Source organism: Thermobia domestica, chromosome 3 (genome assembly GCF_964235325.1).
Source record: "Thermobia domestica chromosome 3, izTheDome1.hap1.1, whole genome shotgun sequence".
NCBI lineage: Eukaryota > Metazoa > Arthropoda > Insecta > Zygentoma > Lepismatidae > Thermobia > Thermobia domestica.
Genome location: NC_137456.1, coordinates 272203920 through 272224657, shown reverse-complemented (window position 1 = coordinate 272224657; position 20738 = coordinate 272203920). Strand labels below are relative to the sequence as shown.

The following is a 20738-nucleotide window of genomic DNA, read 5'->3' as shown; positions in this document are numbered from 1 at the left end:
TATATGTTTTTTTTTTTCAGATACCAGCAACTATTGAAGATCCATCCGTTTACCCCGAAATCAAGCAAGTATTGCAGAAGCTTGGTTTCGCCAAAACGGCACCTGATCCTCAGTGATGTCAAAGATAAAATAGGTAATTGTATCAAATTATTTTTTGCAAATATTTTTAATCATTACAATGAAATATTTCTAGACCCTTCGTACCCATGATTAAGTTGTGATGGTTACCTAACGTCTATTGAAGCTTAACACAATGAATGTGTTTTTAAAATTGTATATTGTACTTTCGTTGTGAAGGGTTTCTGTTTACAGATTCTGTATTTGATTCCCAATGGGAGAACATCAAATGTATTACAGTAGTTCAGATCTCACTTGAAGATTTTATCTTACGTAACTTGCTTGCAACGGATGTAAATGCAACAAATCAAGAAGAGTTTCTAACTCCAGAGTTCTAAAAATTTTCGATAAATCTGTACACAGGATCCTGTAGACAATTATTTCTCAATATATGGCACAGACATGATTCTCAGGAAATGACGCACAGCTCTAGAAAATTAGCGATGTGAGAAACAAGAATAACCAAGTTTTCAGTTCTTTGACCAAATGTAAAGTTTGGTCGGATATTGTAAAAACAACTTATATAAATATTGCATTATTTTATTTTCAGGATTTGTTGTTGTCACTCTCCTTTGATTCTTAAAAAAATATAAACAATTAAAACTTAAGTTTACAATGGCAAAAACAGGTGAAGGCGTACTTTGAAAATTAATCTATTCTTTCAAAATATTCGTTCATTATTTTACATAATTCAACGCATAGCTATTGCTATCCAACGTCAGTTCTTGGCACCTTACCACATGGAAAGGAACTAGATGACTAGATGAAATGTTTCTTCTCTAACATAGAGGACAACACTAAACATTTATACAACTGACCTACATACTGTACAATTAAGGTCAATTACATCAATGAAATCAAAGAACAGCAGAGGAACTCTTGCGAAAGGAGAAGTCTGCTTGGTTAATTTAGTAATAATAGTTTATAAAGTAATTACGATATAATATATTATGCGAATATTGTAAACATCGATAAAATATCAAATCTTATTTGTAGAATCTTTACTTCATGTTAAAAATGGGTCCTTTTTGTTTATGTTATACTGACATAATTCATCTCATATATTGTATTCTAATTTTGAAGTATTCCTGTTTATAGTTATAGTTTGTTACTATTATACGCACATTTAACCACTATTATATTAGGTAATGAATTTACATCCTATATTTTTTTTAATTACAGAACTCAGGAGTATAAATCAGAATTCGGTCAACATGCAGTTTGGATTCAATTCAAAGAGAGTGCAATTCAGGAGATAAGTATTTATGACCGAAAAAAAAGTATCTATCCTGAACCTAATAAATGTATGGATTGCTTTAAATATCTGTTTAAACACATTATTTTCAATTAAAAACTGAAAGCAATAAAATATACAGTACTTCATTTGTGCACAATAAAGAATTGTCTAAGTCATATTCTGTAGAAGTTGTACAAATAATATTACTGTTTATCTTTTCTTTTTGTTTGTTTTTTTAGAAAATTAATCAACTAAGTTTTCCTTTTTCAATAAGAATTTACAGAATAAATGGCAGTAGTGGTGTACGTGAGCATGAAAATATTTTAGTTTATGTAATAATTGTTATGTAATCGCACAAAGATCTATTTCAAATAAAGTGTGTTTCGTTAAAACAAGAGAAGAATTCGACTTTATCTACTGTTATTTTCATGCTTGATATTAAAATAGGTATTATCAGTTCTTTTATTCTTGTTTATAATGTTCTCATAATTATCATATCATTAATATTATTATTGCTAATATTAATAAATGTTAATAATCTTTATAATTAAGCTCTAGTCTTGGTTATTTCAATTGAAGACCTCGGTGCAAGAAGGAGACAGCTCCAATTTTACCTTTGGCTGAGGATTGCAGCAAAACTTAGTTAAAAATAAGTTTGTTCTCCTTTCGCCTTCAAACTTCTGGTGAAGAAAGGTTTTACCTTATAATAACATAGAGTATGTCTTTACAGAAAGTTTGGAGGCTTGAGTAAAATAAATTTTAACGAAGTTTTGTTGCAATCCTGAGCAAACGTAAAATTAGAGCTATCTCTTCTTGCACCGATGTCTTCAGTTCCAGCAGATGAATTACTTTTGTTCTTGTTTCACTTCCTATCTATTCTGGACAGTCAGTAGTACTTGGAAGAGGGTTGAGCATAATTATATTTTTTTGATAAAAATAAAATAAATAAACCGATCTGAAAATTTTATAATATAGACGTGAATCCCAGATGACGACATAATTAACCTATAAATGCACGTTGATCATAAGTAATATATGCATCACTATTAGAAGCACGTGTCACTGTTGAGACTATGTCTGACATCCTTAAATGAGACAGACAATGATAGACATAAAATGCTGTTTAACAGTGTACTTTTTACATCATAAGCAAATAAAAATCTGTTCGAGTAGAGTAAAAATTATCAATTGTCATTACTGGCAAGAAATTACACATTTTTTAGCACCGAAAATAATTTTATTCGATTTTCTCGAAAATTCCACATTAGGAAATTCTCCACAAGAATCTCATTTTGTAGAAGTCGATGTAATAATGTAACAATTAATATATGAGGAAAAGTCAAAACATCTGCAACTTTGACATAACTCTTCTTATATTGTTCATGCTGACTTCTGTCCTCGTGTACTTTATTGTTATGCAGTTCTGGTCGTGCTATGAACGTCTGATCCTAATTCTTCTATTTGTCTTTCTTTTGTTGCAAATACATGAATGCCGCTCCATTAGAAGTTCGCACGAAAGAGGACTAACGATTAGTGATCCGGTTTTTGCGGTCAGAAGGTATATCAGGGGCCGCAATCCATCAAAGACTTTCGGCACAATATGGGGACAGTGTCTTGCTGCAACGGAGTGACTACGTATTGATTGAAAATTTTAAAAACGGTTCACCGGTCGTCCAGCTCCTTCCTCGTGCGACCATTTCTGAATTTTTCAACCCATTATATAGACACTCCGTTGCGGCAAGGCACTGTTCCCGTATTGTGCCGAAAGTATTTGATAGATTGCGGCCGTGATACACTTTCCGACCAAAAAAAAACGGTTCACTGCACATTGGTGGAAACTTGTAATGGAGCGGCAATGATCTCTCTGCAACAAAAGGAAGATAAATGGTGTAATCAGAGGCAAACTTTCATAGCATGACCATAACAGTATATCAATAAAATACACGATGACATAGGTGAGTACGAAGAATGTGAGAAGAGTTCTGTTAAAATTGCGAATAAATTTTGACTTATCCTCGTATGTATCATTCTTGGGAAAATAAAGAAAAATTAAAGTTTTAAGAGTTAATTATAACTTATGCTATATCTAATTAACCATATTATGTACTGTCATTCTGCTAGTTTCGTAGTGGAAAAAAGTAACCAGAATATACTCTAGTATCTACATCACCTTAATAGATGGCGTAGTTATAGTTTAGCATCAATTTTTAGGTAACAACAATAATTCGTTTTAACTTGTTTTCGCTTAAACTAAACTTGCCATATTCCATTCCATTCAGCCATATAGTTATATTCAGTTCAATAAGAGGACTCGATTGGAGTATATCTCATTTCCAGATCTCTTTTTTTCTTCATAAGGTAATAAAATACTGTAGAATTTCAAATATTGGAAATTTTTCAATAAATGGTGCAGTTTTACTATACGGATCCACGGATTGTAAAATGTGCTGAAAAAATTGGGGAAGTCTAATTTGACTATTTTATGTTGAGAACAAAACCCAACAAGCCAGTTTGGCTTCTAACCCGTTCCTACTACTACTACTACTACTTCTACTCCGCCTCCTCCTCCTACTACTACTACTACTTGTACTATGGATCATATAGTAAAACTGCGCACAATAAATTTTTGATCAACAAAAGAATTTTTATTTTGCAATTTTTTTTAAAAAAAAAGTAAATTATTTATTACGTTATCCGGTATTATGTTATTATTCGGTAATATGTTTATCCCTATTGTAACATTTTGAAGATTTTTTTGTTATTGTTATGAATAGAAAATACTTTTGATCCACGTTAAAAATTGAGCATTTCAGCTCGAATTGTTTCCGAAGTATTTCAACAAATAAGATTTAAAAATAGCATCAGACGTTACAAAAACAAAAGTTTTGGATTTTCTCTATTCTAAGATAAAACAAAAGAACAACAAAAATATACAGAATCTACAATACAACTTAAAATGAATTTTTAATTTCATAGATAAATAAGTGGTTAAAAGTTTAAATGTACATACGTTTCTTGTAAATAATATTTGCTTGGTGTATCAACTTTTAAAAAATAAATTTTATTTTATTTCTTCCTGGAAAAGATCTAAGCTTTTAGTTTCAGCTATTATACTCTTATTTATTGAACAAAGATTGTTTATACACAATTATTATTGTAACCTTCTTGTTCTTTGTGCTATCGATTAGTTAGGATAAAGGTGTCTTTTAGCTTAATGATTGAATGTACTTTGTAATGGTTAGGTTCGTAAATATTGTGATTCCTCATGTATTTTATTCATGTACTTATTTATACTGTCTTTGGCAGTAAATATATTTAAGAAATAAAATTGCTTTTATGTTTTCTTTTGTACCTACTCAATATCTTTCAATTAACTGTACCGGAGAACAAATGAAGCAAGTTTTGTAGCGTAAAAAAAAATAGTTGTATAGAAGTGATATCAAAACGAGCAAACCAAGAGTCAGTGTCACCCTATTACAAGGGACTGCCCAAAATTTGAGAATTTTCTTGCAAAAATGAAAACCTCACCTTAAATTCTAATTTCCTATGTCACCTTCAAGATAGTTGCCTCGGTCTTGTATCCAACAATTTTACTGATTTTCCAGTTAATATTAGAACTACTGGAATTCAGCTGGCTGTAGCGTATTCAAGAACTGGATACCATTGGATCTCTTCGATGAAGTTAGAATGCGGCCTTTTCAACTGGAATTTAATTTTAAGGAAGAGATAGACACCGTAAAGGAAACAATCGTCAAGTTTCGAGACCTGAACTGAATGGTCTCGTTGATTGTTCCTCAAAACAAAAGAAACAAACATCGCTGCAATTTGTTTCATGTTCATTTCATCCTCTAGAATGCGTTAACATATACAGTAAGACAGTCGAACTTTATTACAAATATTACGGAAGAAACAGAAATGTGTTTTTGGGTAATCTCGTAGCACCCTGCAAATCTCGTATTACCCTGCCTTGAACACAGACCTCTATCTGTGCCCCAGTTTCCGAACGCACTAAGTCTACTAAGAATGTGCAAGGTCATGAAATATTAGTTTCTGACTCCTAGCGCTCGCAAGAGGCTATCCACCAGAGTTATGGAAAAAGAAAATAAAGAGACGGCGACTAATAGCATTAGTAAAGTTGGAAGGGTATGGATATATAAAACTCAGGAAGCAGAGAAAACCATCCTACGTCTAGATACCAACATCTGGAGAAACTGCGATCTCCATCTAAAAGTGAAATAACTAAGAGCAGAAAATCAGATACCTTACTGCTGGTAATGGGTCAGAATTGAGGCCACTACAAGGCGGATAGAAATTGTTTTACCAAACACTCAGAGCTGGTCAGAACAGGTATTATTAGTCATGAGGTTTTCCTCTACTATGGGAAGTCCAGATTGCCAAGCAAGTTCTTGTTAGTAAGAGCTACACCACGCACATGCAAATTTATTAACTATCCAGTCTAGTTTTATCATTTAAGCAGCAGACTATACACCTTCAAGTTCTTGTCCCTCAGAAGGGCCGCACTTTCTTCTCACTAGGAGAAAAGCCAAGGTCTACACCGTGTATGTGCAATGGTGGTGGACTAACATTCTCCTGTACCTCCCGGTCATAGTAACTCACAAAGTATTTGGAGCCTTATCAGCCATCAGTCAACACATCCCCGCATCAGTTCAGCGTCGGTCAGTGTCAGTCAGCCAGGCAGCTGACGAGCCCCGTAGCCAGAAGTACATCAGAACATCCAACTGGAAATAACCAAAGTTGCTATCAGGCGGGAGGGTGGTGATCCACAGAACTATAGAACATTTGTAGGGATTTTTTTTAGTACGACCCCAAACAAAACGCCTAAGTCGTGAGTTCCATAATGCAATCTCTCTCCGCCTAAGAAAGTGAGATTGAGGAAATCCAAAATCAAATTGATGCTCATTTATTTTATTGACAGTCAAGGGATCATCCACAAGGAATTTGTGCCACCAAGTAAAATAAGGGAATCTCGTGTATCAACCAACCTATGCACTCACTTGGATGCTGTACTACGACAACGACTGTATCACATGTCATCATCTGTCATCATCAATTAATTTTTTTGATAGAAAACGGCATTTTTAAGGTTCCTTAGCCCCCTATTCGCCGGATCTGTCCCTGTGATTTCATTTTATTTTCCTTGCTTTAAAAATACCTGAAAGTGTGCTAGTTTGGTGCTTTGGATAATATCCAAAAGGGTGTAACCGACGAACTGCAATGTATTCCAGCAGAAGCCTTCCAGTGCTGCTACGAAGAATTGAAATAACGCTTCAATCGCTGTATAGCTGCCCAAGGAGAATATTTTGAAACGAATAATAAAATTTATCGCTAACAGAAAGTCTCAATCTTTTTTTAACACGTATCGCATAATGGAAAAGCTTTTTTGTATCTTCAACATATTAATCATCAATGATGTGAGAATTACTAAGTTCAGAAGAAAAGAGGATATTTTTCCTTATTTGGGAGAGTCACTTAACAATCAAACGAAGAGAGCTCCCTCTTACAGTTGTATGTTTCAAAGGATTTATCTGCGTTAAGTTTTAATCATGCGGGGTTAAAATGTGCCGACAATCACATAAAAATACACGTTCCTGTTGTTATCTGACCTGTGTTCTTAGTTGTCCCAGGTAGCATCTTGCATGAATTGCTATGTCAATATGTCTACTATAGGTTAAGTTAGTAAACTATCTCCAATTACACGAGCGGTATAGATATGACCTATCTCTTCCAATCTTTTCGTTCAATTTCCGAACAGAATATGAGCAGAGTAACTCGGAAGGAATTTTGTTTTCGTTTAACAGAGGATTACAGTCCCTCTTTCATAAAATTTGATCATATTTGCACTCTGAATTTTCACCTAGAATAGCACTTGAATGTTTGATTTCTCATCAGTACGTTATATGTTGAAATAAATATCTTAGAGGCTACGCATAGAGTAAAATAAATCCAAAAATAAAAGTAACATTAATAATAATAATAATAATAATAATAATAATAATAATAGTAATAATAATAATAATAATAGTAATAATAATAATAAAAAAACAGTTACATGTTCTGTAACACACCCTGACAGCATGCAAATTAAATTATGCAAAAAAATGCCTACTAAACATTATATACAATATATGAAATATAAAGAAGACTTAATTTTGTTTTAAAATAAACTCGAGATCGATACCCTTCCTAATTAGCCGCTGAGAATTAAATCTACAATTATTCATTTAGAAAGGAAGAAAACATTGAACTTGAAATTGCAAAAATTAGCCCTTTATTATTATTATTATTATTATTATTATTATTATTATTATTATTATTATTATTATTATTATTATTATTATTATTATTATTATTATGCGTTGTTGTTGAGCATATACTGTATTTCATAGAAATATAAAAATTGAATTTCAATAAGTTTTTTTAAAACCCAATTAGAAATTTTCAACTTTACACTAATGAGCAATTAAGGGCTTTCCTCATAAAAAAAATATATTGTTTGGCCGCCTGTTTATTGTTATAACTCATCGTGCATTTATTTTAAGTACTATTCGTGTGCATTGCTAAATTTGTTCTGTGTAGTGATACTATGCCAAGCATGAAATGTTGATTTGCAAAGAAGACGATATACAAAGTAAATTCAACCAATTCTTTCAGTGAATCCTACATCATAATTTCATTTTCGTGGTAACGGACTTGAGTTCATCTTACACTTATACCCTATATTCATACCAACAAACCACATAAAGTTTCAGCTAGGTGGTCAAATGGGTCCTCAGCCTGCTGGTTAATTTCTGCTTATGTACCTAAAGTGCAAACGCACATTTCAAACGCAGTGTGTTTTAAAATCCTATATCATGATATATGCATTTTGTAGTGAGTAGCAGTGGCGTACACAAAGCCCCTTTAAACAAGATATTATGAAAAAACTAAAAGTTTACCGTATTAAAATATACAAAAGTTCTGATACGATATGAATTTGGAACCTTGAACCTTTTTACCCTTTACTACAATTCTGTGTACGCTGCTAGTGAGCGATCTCCTTTTGTGGCTAAACGGTTAGCGTATACACCTTTGGCTTGCAAGACTTGGGTTCGATTCCCGGCGAGAGCTCATGTGGTTCGGATTCCACGTTAATCAGTGTTTCTCGTCTCATATAGCCTCGCCACTGAAAGGGACATTAAAATCAACTCAAGTACTAATGAGCAACATTGTATCAGTGGGTTTTCTCATTCCCTCCACGTAATGATCGCATTTTCCATTGCACTAATTACTTTTTTATCATCCCACTTCATTTACCACATATCCTAAGAGCATAACGGGATCATTGAAATACGACATTTCTTTCCTTATATAAAGCATGTAAACTAATCATAGTATAGTTTCGCAGTTGTCAACAGTGGACGTAACATCTACTACTTACTTCCTCCACCACTCTACTAGTTAGACTGAAGGAAAGTTCCCTACCCTCAGAAATCCGGGCGCAAAAGTAGATTTCTGACTTCTTAAGCTCAAGCAATTTTGTTTCGTGGTCACCTAAAATAGAGCAGAAATGTTTAATCTCTTACTTTAGTAGCTCTTGTTCCAGCTATCACATCATAAGGCCCCATGCCTACTAACTTACGTCATCAAATAGATTCATGATGAGGATCTAGTTCTTTAAAAGCTCGGGTTGACATTAAATAGTTATTACCTTGCGGAAGGCCAGTTCGAACTTCAGAAAAGGATTATTTTCTCATTTCTTAAAAAGTGTCTACAAATCTTGACTTCGGAAGCTACATTTGTCATACGATTTTATTTTGCTTTTCTCACCTTTACAGATTGGAAACTCTAAATAAGTCACGAAGGAAAGAAAGTAATAGATTTAGTTATAACGCTGTTTGAAAAGCTCAATTGTGCTACATGGTTAGTAATTACCTTTAATGCGGGAGACCCGGGTTCGATTTTTGATGAGAAAATTCATGTGGTTCATATTCCATATTAAGATGCAGGATTTTACCCTCTCATATAATCTTGATGTTAAAAGGAACGCTAAATTCTAAATCAACCAACTCACTCTATTTATTTACTTAATTAACTTGTCTTAACCTCTTTTGTTCCTACTCTTTTTTGTTCCTATTCTTTTTTCTTTCTTTCTTCTTCACTATTATCAGTGATAGAGAAGGTGCCTCTGACTTACAAAAGTCTTAGTAGGCTCTAAGTGATAAATTTGTTAGGTAATCTCAACTGATTATTTCAACTAATTTCCAATCTTCTTCCGGGGACAGAATATTTCAGTAACACGCTTAGTCATCTTCATCAGAACAGAATTGTCTTCTTCAACAAAATTCGAGTTAATAAGATTTTTTCTTTTAAATAACTAATATTTCTCCTTATGTTTTTAAAAATATTTTCTAATTTTTAATAAATTAAATTTTTTATTAGCTCATGCCATCGAGTAGGATAAATTGAATCATAATTCGAATTGCTCTTTAATTATGCCATTATATAAGAATAGTTTTTCCTATTTTGAGATGTTTCGAAAATTGTAGTCAAGTTTCAAACAAGTGTAAATCGAAAATAAATTCAACAAATTCAACGTCTTATTAGCAATACAAGTAAAATCAAAACTAACCTAATAGTACGTTGTCAAGGTATTAACAATTAGGCCTATTACGAACTAAAGCGTCATCTCGCCTTGCAATAAATACATAAAAACAGAGTTAGTTATAATGTATAGATTAATTCTCTATAATTGTATTCAAGTTGTTCTCAAGAAAAAAACTAATCTATTAGACATTTAAGAAAAGCATCTGTTTTTTAAAATATGAATCACAGATAATTTGAAGAATGGACCAAACTGGAGGTGCAAATTAAGTCGTATAAGGTAAGCAAGTTAGAATGAAAAATAGAAAAATATATAAAGGTTTCCTTTCTTGTATAAAACATTTTTTCTCTTTCTGCATATAACTTATGTAATTAACTCTATGTAAAACCTGACTTACAATAATGTGTCTGCCAACAAAACAATATTAGTATGGTTTTGTTTCTGATTTTTCTCAAAACTTTAGTTGTTCAGTCTCAAAAGCTTAGATTTATTTTAAGTATTTCAAAGATTTATTCCTTTTGTTTTACTCAAGTATGAAATGCAGAAAGACCAAATAGAAAAGCAATAAAACTAACCCAAACGAACACTTCTAACTTGAGTATTATTACTACCATTTCAACTGTTTTATTATCTCAGTTTCGTGCCCATAATTGAAGGGCTTAGTGCAAAACCGGCGTATCCCACAAATTTCAAAAATTGAGCTATTAGCAGTTCTGGAATGTATTATCATTGCTCAATCTATTGACATAATTTCATGCGTCAATGAACAATATTAAGGTATATATGTATGTACTTGAAAAAGTGAAAAAATGTTCGAAAACTTGTGTGGAACAGCGACTTATCCCCTTTCCATGTTAACATACTCACTAAAAATGCTTATCATGATGATAGTAATGAAACACTAAATCGGATGTTAGATAAGTTTATGTGATTGGCTCCTGCCAGAAGATAGTAAAGTCATGAGCGTTGTTTCATTCCCTCACGTGCGTTGGTAAGGCGATGTAACAAGACTTAGCAATCATGACAGCTGTGGAGGAGAGTGTTTCGTATACAGCGTGGAGAATTCGCCTCTGAAAGGGTGTTGACCAGAAACTGAGGACCGAAGGAATTAGACAGGAGCTCCAAAAACAGCACATTGACTTCTCTAAAATGTCCATATCTTGTTAGGAAAGAAATAAGATTCTTTACCTACTCTCAGGCTCTTCTCCAATAACTCTGTAGCTATTCAACACTTCATCAAGGAAGAGTTTAGCTTTCGAATCGTCACCATCCAGTTAAAGCGTTAAGTAATCCATCCAGCCCTCACCCATGAAGAAATTTTTCAAATACTGCCATTCAGGGCCATTTTGCAGAAACGAGAGGAACTTTTGTCTCTGTAAGGACACATATCAGGACCAGTGCACGAATCCAGTGAATCCAAACTTTTGTGCTACTTTTAAGACGGGGGACATCGTAGTGATCACAGTACTTTCTACAATGACCTACATACAACCTGACCTACAAAAAAGTCCCAAAAGTCGTCTTGGTAGATCCACTCAGCAAGGAATCTAGCCCTTTCAAGGACTAATCCTACATCTAATCAGAAGACAAAGAATGTTCCTCTCCAATCAAAAGTAGCGTCTTCTAACTGACAAGACGATGTCTCCCCTGTTCAAAATCTCTCCATTCCGGCACAGTCTTTCAACCAAAAATTACACAACTATCACAAAGGCTATGAATGATCCTAAACAAAATATCATAACCTGGTTCGCTTTTCTTTTCAAAATAATCTCAGATCCAACAAAACTATCTCTCTTAGACCAAACTATTAGAATTACTACAAAACGTACCCTCAAATCCCATTTATCCATCAGGACAACCTCTACTCGAGATCTTTATATAATCCATGCAAACTAACATAAATAAATTTGCCTTTCAAAGTACTTTCAACATGTTTCTTCCATTCGTAACCAACCATTTTTATTTAACAAGTTCTGCCTGATGAGGACTCTTTCCTCGGCTCTTGGGGCGTAGACAACTTTCTCTCAGTAGTACCGTACAGATCATGATCAAGACCACTTCTCGGTAAGCTAGATGTTATGGCCAAAAGAAGACATGTTGCATAATGAAAACTTTGCTCTATTTTGAAGGTCTGCCTCCAATTACCCAGATATGACTAGACCCAGATTTGTGAAGTTTTCACAAGCCGCTGCTTTGTGAGTATGCCTTTGTGATTTCACTTTTCAACAAAATATTTTAATCACAAAGGGCAAACTAGCGAGGCTAGAACTCTCGCTCCCTGCTTGGGGTTGTAAGCTTAAATTTTTCAGTTCAGTTCAGTTCAAAACTATTGTGCGAGTAAGTTCCATATGCAACTCATGACTTTGAAACTCAATGAAAACAAATGAACATCAAATATTGGTAGATATACTTCATGCTTCACCTGTCCATACACAAGTGAGAAATGAATTCTTCTGGCAAATAATTAAAAAATAAAAATATTTTTGTAATGATAACGGAAAAATAATTTAAAAGTTCAATTCTACGTCTCACTCGCGTGCACCTACTTTGCACAACAATCCTTTTTCCTTCTATTATGAAAATACTAATAATGAAAATACTCTGAAAAGATTATTGGCAATTATCCTATTATCCAAATAACTTGAATTTAAGATGTGTTGCAAAATTATATGAACACTAAGTTCTTCTTCATATTGTCCAAACTGATAGAAATAGGGTAATAAAATGGATATTCACTGAGTGATGTACAGAAATATGATCATTGAGCATTACCAGGTACCTTGGATATGTAAGTGTGCAAGAAAAGTAGCATGCAAAATTAGAAAAACGCAGCTGAAAATTGTCCCAAAATTATACCAATAAGCGATGTTCAGCCGAATTATACATCAGTAGGACCAGAAGGCGCTAGATGGTAATCCAATGTAATATGCGATAACGTTCTGTGTGAAAAAGTCTTTGTGCTGTGGGTATCAGAAGAAAAGTATTATCTGAGGCCGGAAAGTGGTGGAATTTAACATATATTGAAGAAGGCATGTTGATAATGAACTATCAAGTCGACCCAGGCGATCCGCCTGTGTTGTGAATTATTTTCTAAGGCTGGAGTAACACATGGAACGAATATATTCGCAAAAGATCAGAAAAACTAATTCCACGACAGAAAAGAGACATTGCATGGAAACTACGTGATGATGAAATATATCTTGCACAGTTGTCATGTGACCCTTGCATCCACGTGTATAAATCTATGCTGTCAAGAGCTGTGGGGCGCTGAAACCGACTACGATATAGGAGGCACAAACGACATCCACGATATATGGCACAATATAAGGAACGGCGCTAGGAGTTGGACAAGACATATATGACCTGCAAAAAGGAGTGGCGGCGGATGATCTTGATCAACGAAAATAATAATATTATGGATGGTCCTATATAGCTTATACGATATTAGGAAAGACGACCAGGTCTTCTTCAAGTGGTGATAAACGGGTCCATTCGTAATGGTATGGGGGGGGAGACTTCGGTTACTATAACACAACACAAATTGTAGCCATGCATAAAATGGTATTAACAAACACTCTGTTATTCGTCATTTGCCGTGCGAAGTAATTGTGTAGAGTGGATGCTGTAACAGGACAATGTCACCACCCATCTCGGTATGACTATTAAAGATTAATTTAGTGATAAGATGTACATACCCGGAACCACTCTGTCAATTCTCCACGTATAAACTAGCTGGAAAACTTGTGAAGTAGTTTGTACCGTTCAGTGTACGCCGATAGCGTAAAGTACAATAATATCCGTGATTTGCAGGATGCCATCCTTGCTGTATGTGATCAAACAGGTGGTGGATGTGCTGGTGGATTACATGTTTAATCGGATATTACAGGTGAAGCTACACCATAGCTCTCTCATTGACTATTAGAAGTTGCAACAATTCGTGTTGCGTTTGTGTAATGTTCTCTTCTTTCAACCGCAGCTTCCCTTTGAACTATGTCAAACATATCTGGTAAGTATGTATGTCTCTTTTGTGCAATATTTAGCTACGATATGACGCATACTTACAGACCTTTCGTCCTTTGGCGACACAACTTATATTGCACAACATTGACTCATTTTTATGTATAACTTGCATATGTATCTGAATTCAAAGTTCATCATACATCAGGCGATCCCCTTCCTTAAAGACCCTTCTGGATCTACGAATGACGCACCCAACACATTTCAAAAGTGGCCACTTTGGTTCTCAAAAGTTATCAAAAGTTGACAAATTACAGCCTTTAAATGCCTCCGATTGGTTCATAATTACAAGTGTATCTAAATCATACAAAGGGCCGCGGTGGCTCAGTGATAGAGCGTTCACGTCTAGTGCATGGGGTCCCTGGTTCTATCCCAGCTCGCACAAAGTGAACTTTGTGGTGGACAAGCGCCATATGCGTGGGTTTTCTCGGGGTTCTCCCGTTTCCTTCCATTTTCTTCATTCCATCATTCCATTCATTTCTCATCATCGCTGTCTCCTTTAGCCTAACCGGCATAACTGTGGGACGTAAAACTGAAAAGACTTCCAAATCATATAATAATAAACTCTGGTAGAAAGGACCACAATTTCACAAAAAAATTCAATTTCGTCCTGTAGATGTCAGCCTCTCGAGGATGTTTGTTACCATCTAAGAGTGAGATGTGTAACTTCCGGTACCTTTGGAAAAAAAGCAAAATTCAAAAATTCGTTTTCATTGAAAAGTTATCGTATGGAGTAACGGACGGATGTAAGACAGCATTATCTGTTAAGATGTTAGCTAATTGACTACATTAGCGAATTCAGAAGACATAATTGCTATAGCTATTTATTGCCAAAAAATAATCAAAAATTCGCTTCTATTCAAGAGTTATCGTGAGGAGTAATGAACGTCTAGACTTACCAACATTACAATATTATTATCTCACTTGCGGATCTTGATAAATTAATAATAAATTATTCTTATTAGTAGAATGTTACAGAATATAAAATAATATGTACAAGTAGAATTTACATAAATAAAATGAATTAAAATATTAATATGTTTGTTTTCGTTCAAATAGGTCAATAACATCTAAAGTGAAGATTTCCTCGCATGCTCTTCTGATCATCAATTTATACTGTAGAAGGCAATCTTTTCAGTATAAAATTCTGAGAATAAATCTTCAGTTCAAGGTAGTGCAACATAATTATTTGTAGCTGCTAAGTTGAAAATACAACTATCAACTGTGTTTTTTAGTTAAATATATCATACGAATATTGCCATGAGTTCCTGAAGCAAATATGTGCATGATTTTAACAGGAACCAGAAGAAAAGTTATTTTACAAAGCCTTGTGAAATAGTTCATAGTTTCATACTTCTAGAAAAGTCCAAATTTAGTTCATTTTGATTATCTCATAGCTGAAAAGCTTGTTTACAAATTATACTATATTAACAGTAGAAAAACCTTTCACGAAAGACGAACAATTAGGATTATGAAACTTGTTATATGATATTGCCTATTTAAAAAAAAAACATAATAAAAACTATTTTCAAAATATACAATTGTTGTTCACTTAATTCCCGGACTAATGCTGTAAAGAATCATAGAAACGGCTTAGTCCTATTCGTTGTGGCCTCCTTTAAAGTATTTTCCTACCAGATCTACATATTGACTCCAATGAAGCAGTCGTAGAACGCCTGTTGTACAACGTCAGCGCATCTCTTATCGTGTTATCCTACGTTTTAGATTATGTCACATTGTTTTCCTTTCAAGGTGAATTTCGTGTAGGAATAGAAAAAAAAAGTGTCGTGGACCTGGTTTAGGTGAGTAAGGAGATGTTGTGCGAGTGCATGTTGCTTTTGTTCAAGAAGTTACGCATCACCATTCCTGAAATTTTGGTGCAGAGCATTGGCATTGTGTAAATGCTAGTGTCAAACTGCCAACTTGTTTAGCTGTTTATTACGAATGGTATCGCGGGATCATTGTAATGTGGTTGGGTAAACTTCCTTATTGACAGTCTGGCTACATGAAACAAATTTGTGATTCACGATCCCGAATACGTCAAGAAACACAGTCAGTATCACTTACCTCTGATCGAATTTAACTGGCCTCTTTGAATATCGAAGATCCAAGTAACCTCCATTAGGAGGTATTGCTTTGGTTTTGGGATCGCAGCCGTAAATTCATGATGTCTCTGATGATGCTGGCCAGGAATATCGGATGGTAGCTGTTTCCTTCAGTTCCCTGCTGATGGTCGTACACATGTTCTGATCCTTGTAATAATCCTCAGCATGAACTTCGCCGAAACATGCCACATTCCCCAGGTATTCACGTGAGATTTGGTGACATGAACCGATGGAAATATTCAACAGTCGAACTGATTTTATTAGTACACTGAACTGGGCAATGTTGTCCTCTTTCCGACACACGGGCGAACAAGTAGGATGGATATTATCATCCATGGACATTCTTTCTAGTTGAAAATGTACAAACCAGTGATGCGACTCAGTGATGTATCACCGAATGCTATTTGTACTATTTCTTATGTATCTCTAAACATTTTTCCAAGTTTAAAACTGAAGAATTTAATAAAGATTTGCTTTTCCTTCGATCATTGATTTCAAAATCCAACACAGATTACGCAACACACTCTATGCAATCACGTCTCACTGAACGCTGTTTGGGTTCTGGGTTCAGCGATTTCATCAGCGTAAAGGATATTTCGGCTAAAGATTATGAAAAGATGTGCACCAAAAAGCTTGCGTTGCAAAGAGTTTTCAAGTAACATAATACCCTTTCGTGTTCAACATTTTTATTTGACCTCCCTCTACTCTGTTTAGTGACATTTCTTGACAATTTTTATTACCTAGAAGCTTCATCTCTTAAAATTAATGGAATAAGAGTTTTGGATTTTGTTTTCCTATTTTAATACTTTCAGAAAATGGTAAAAGTTAATGTAATTAAGTTTCTGGAATTTGCTTATCTGCTATTTTGCTTTGATATTACAATTTAATTATTCCAATTTTTTGTTTCCCCACTACCTTGGCCTGCTTTTATTTCACACAAAAACTACAGTGTCAACGAATGAAAAAAGTTTTAGAATAACTTTTAATAAAATAAAAAATTCAAAACTTCACATTAATCAGGATAATTAGGACCCATATTATGTACTGGTAGAGTCAGTAACGAAAGCTGACATTGCAAATGTAATAAGCTTACAGATGGGGGGAGTACACAACTTCTTTCTATCTGTCCTTGCAATTCATTCTTCATTTCAAATTGAATCGTATAAACGATATACATTCACTTATATTCTGGTAGAAATGAATTTAATAACACACATTATCCTTTGTCCGATTGGAACTTAATTTACCCTATAAAATATTCTCTAGATGGCATACTGATCTTATTTTCACATTTCCAACACACACGCCACCTTATAGGACAGGCTGATCTTGGTGAATAGTTTGAAAGTCATTGTATAATACGAGTGTAGTTGTGCATGCGAATCCTTCGTGACTTTGGCAGTCGGAACTCAAAATTCCTTTTCTTTAAATTTTTCTTTTATACAGGTTATGATGAAGGTTTTAAGTGGCACGTTTATCCAGTAGAAAAATAGTATTGAATCACTGAAATTATAAATATATTCAAATACATTGTAAGTTATGTGCACTCAGTTTAGAACTGATATTTGATTTCAATATTTATGTATTTAAGTTTGGAGCTATAAAAGAATGTATAATTGAATATATTTTTTTACATGTAATTTAATTATTTCGTAATGAATTAACCCTTGATGTGGTGTACTGATTTTTGTCTAAATTTTTAAATTTGGCGAAAATTAAAGGAGGTAAAATGCATTGCTTAATTCTAATAGTAATAAATTAATAGTCCAATTGTCAGCTAAGACGAACTGATCTGAGAAATAAAATTATTTCTTATAGTTAGATTAAAGATGGTCGAGGCTGGACAATAAACCCTACATATAAGGACATTTTCATGACTACTCCTTGCTTTTGGACGAACTCATCTGCAAATTTTGCCTTGTTTACTAATTTTAATTATAATTTCGGACATGAGCGTAAAAAGTGTAATTGATATGCAGTGGCGTAGGGAAGGGTTCAGGCCTTCCCCCGAAGGGTTCCGATACTATAATTAGGTACCTTGATGTTTGTATTTTTTCTCGGAAGAAATAGGAATTACCTTGCATGTACTATTTCAAAACAAAATGTTACTAACCATTCCCTAGACAATCTATGTTCGCCAACATCGTCTTTATACTTTTGAGGGGTATGGAAATCAGGTTTCTCTAGGAACCGCTACTGTTCACAGTAAAGAAAGGAAACAGAGTGAGGACCTATATGAATATAGTGACCTTGAAGTTATTGTTCTACATTTGATATAGCAATAACCACATTTTCATGTATCTTCTTTGATTCAAGGCCTTTGCAGATTAAGCCAGGCAATACTGCAAAGAATCAGGTCCTTTCTGATCATAAAAGGAGGTTCCGAAAGAAAATGACTTTACCTTAGTTGAAGCATTAGGAGGGAATGGACATATTTGACAGGAAAAATATCAAAACACATGACCATCCCTCTTATTTTGAATCACTCACCATCGTTCCCAATAGGATTAACTACAACAGGAAACCTCGGTTTAATACCACTCACTTCTAACCGAAATCGACATCAAAGAAAACGGTAATCAATGGATTTCGATAAATGCTCAGCAGCTAGTTTCCTTAATCTACAAAAAGAGGAGAGAAAGAAAGGAGGAGTAAACACTTTTTCATTTGTTGTTTTGGTTTCATTCGGATGAAAAATATTGAGGAAAAATTGTTAACAGGAGAGCATGAAAGACAATAGTAAAGACTTGTAATGTGTGACTATCTCAGAGCAATCTCTGATTTTTGATCAATTAGAAGAGTTCAGAAGATTTGCTTGAGTTAGACATGTTCAGGGTGTCGAAATAAAAACTTATTTTGCAATTGTAAAATGCCGCATAACGTTTTACAAAAATGATTAAAGTGGAAAAAGATAATAGTGTTAATTTCGGTAAGAAAAATGTGCAAACAAAGAAATCAAAAATTAATGGCATTTCACCCACATGATGAAATAGATATTTATATATTTAGATGTCTTCAAACAAAACAAATCAAATTTTAGTACAATTGTGGTCTTCTCAATACAGAAATAAAATAGGTATACGATATTTTAGAAATGTAAGCTAAATTACATTAGAAAATATTTTACAAACTATTCAAGAGAAATGAAATAGCAATATATATATATATATATATATATATATATATATATATATATATATATATATATATATATATATATATATATATATATAATGATATGTACTCTGACTATTACTACTTACTTTTTATTTTGTTTGTTCCAATATTTCTGAAGCTGATAACCTTGGCGAGATCTCTTTCTTGGCAGACGAGAGTACAATAATTTCTTCCTTTTTGAAGCTTCACTCTCTTGAACTGTTCACTAGTGCTGCCACGAGACAAGACGAGACGAGACTTCAGGCTGTCTCGTCTCGTCTCGTGCAAAGCATGTCTCGTCTCGTGTCTCTTCTCGAAAAAATGTGATCGTCCCGTCTCGTGTCTCGTCTCGAGAGGTTCTGTCTCGTCTCGAGAGGTTCTGTCTCGTCTCGTCTCGTTTCGTCTCGTCTTGTCTCGTAAAAAATATAGCAGCATACCTTGGGAACGAAAGTAAAATGTAGGAGACTGCACCATGCTAATCAAGATACAACTAAGTTATTACCCAGAACACACAAGACAAGAAATGTCACTGTGGCTACACCGTGAAGCATTCACCTCCGGTGTGTGTGGTAGTCGGTTCGATCTCGGTTAGTGCCATGTGAGCTTTGTGGTGAACAAACATCGCGTGTGTGTGTTTTCTCGAAGTTGTCTTGTATCCTATCACTTTCTTCATTCCACTAATTTTTCCATCATCATCAATTCGGAGTGGGCCAAAGTTGCCTAAAGGTCTTAAAAATAAATTCAAATAAGCTCACAAGGTAAGGACAAATAGTTTACAAGATAATATATCTCTGCTGTTAGTTGTCTGAGGCTTCTCGACCCTGGCTTTTTTTTTAACATTTTGAAACAAATTTGTTTCACCAGTTTCAATACACGAAGATATATTAAATTGCTCATAGGTACGTAGAAGATGAAAACACTAATGTCAAATAATGTTTACACGACAAACAAAGTTCGATGTAAAGGTCTCACCATACGAGGGCGCCCATGTTTTGGTTTCCAAGGGGGGGGAGTATAAGCGACGTTTCAAATATAGTTTCAAATTTTGCTGTAACTAATATAAAAATTCGATTGTGTTTCTGATATTCCCAAGTACAATTTCCTCTAAGGGGGGCGAGCGCCCCACCTTGCCCTACCTGATGGGCGCCCTTGCCCGACACTACCGTATACTATCAGCTCACTTGCTTTATAGTGTCGGTATATATATATATATATATATATATGTATAGATAGATAGATAGATAGATGTGTGTGTACACTTTGATTTCGTATATTCCAGCCTTTAGGTTTCGTAGTGTTAACCCATACCAATCAAAAAACTACTTTCCATTTTAGCATGTTTAGATTTGTTGCAATTATTATTTTTTTTAAAGCTTGGAACCAAATAATTTTATTGAGTAATGGAAATTATTTGATTGAAATTTTATAGGTTACTGCACAGTAAGCTCTACTTAAAGTGCCATTGTAATGGGAGCTGAACGACACATCGGAGGAAAGAATGCTT

The 20738-nt window shown here is 34.2% G+C and overlaps 1 protein-coding gene across 1 annotated transcript in view; it reads left to right on the top strand.

Annotated features, from left to right (window-relative positions):
• Positions 1-4660, top strand: part of LOC145681043 (acyl-CoA synthetase short-chain family member 3, mitochondrial) — a 204888-nt gene extending 200228 nt beyond the window's left edge. Inside the window, exons 14-15 of the mRNA XM_081752365.1 lie at positions 21-133; positions 1300-4660. Of these exons, the coding sequence (XP_081608491.1) occupies positions 21-116 (96 nt within the window). The 3' untranslated portion in view covers positions 117-133; positions 1300-4660. The remainder of the gene's footprint in view (positions 1-20; positions 134-1299) is intronic.
• Positions 4661-20738: the final 16078 nt, after the last annotated feature.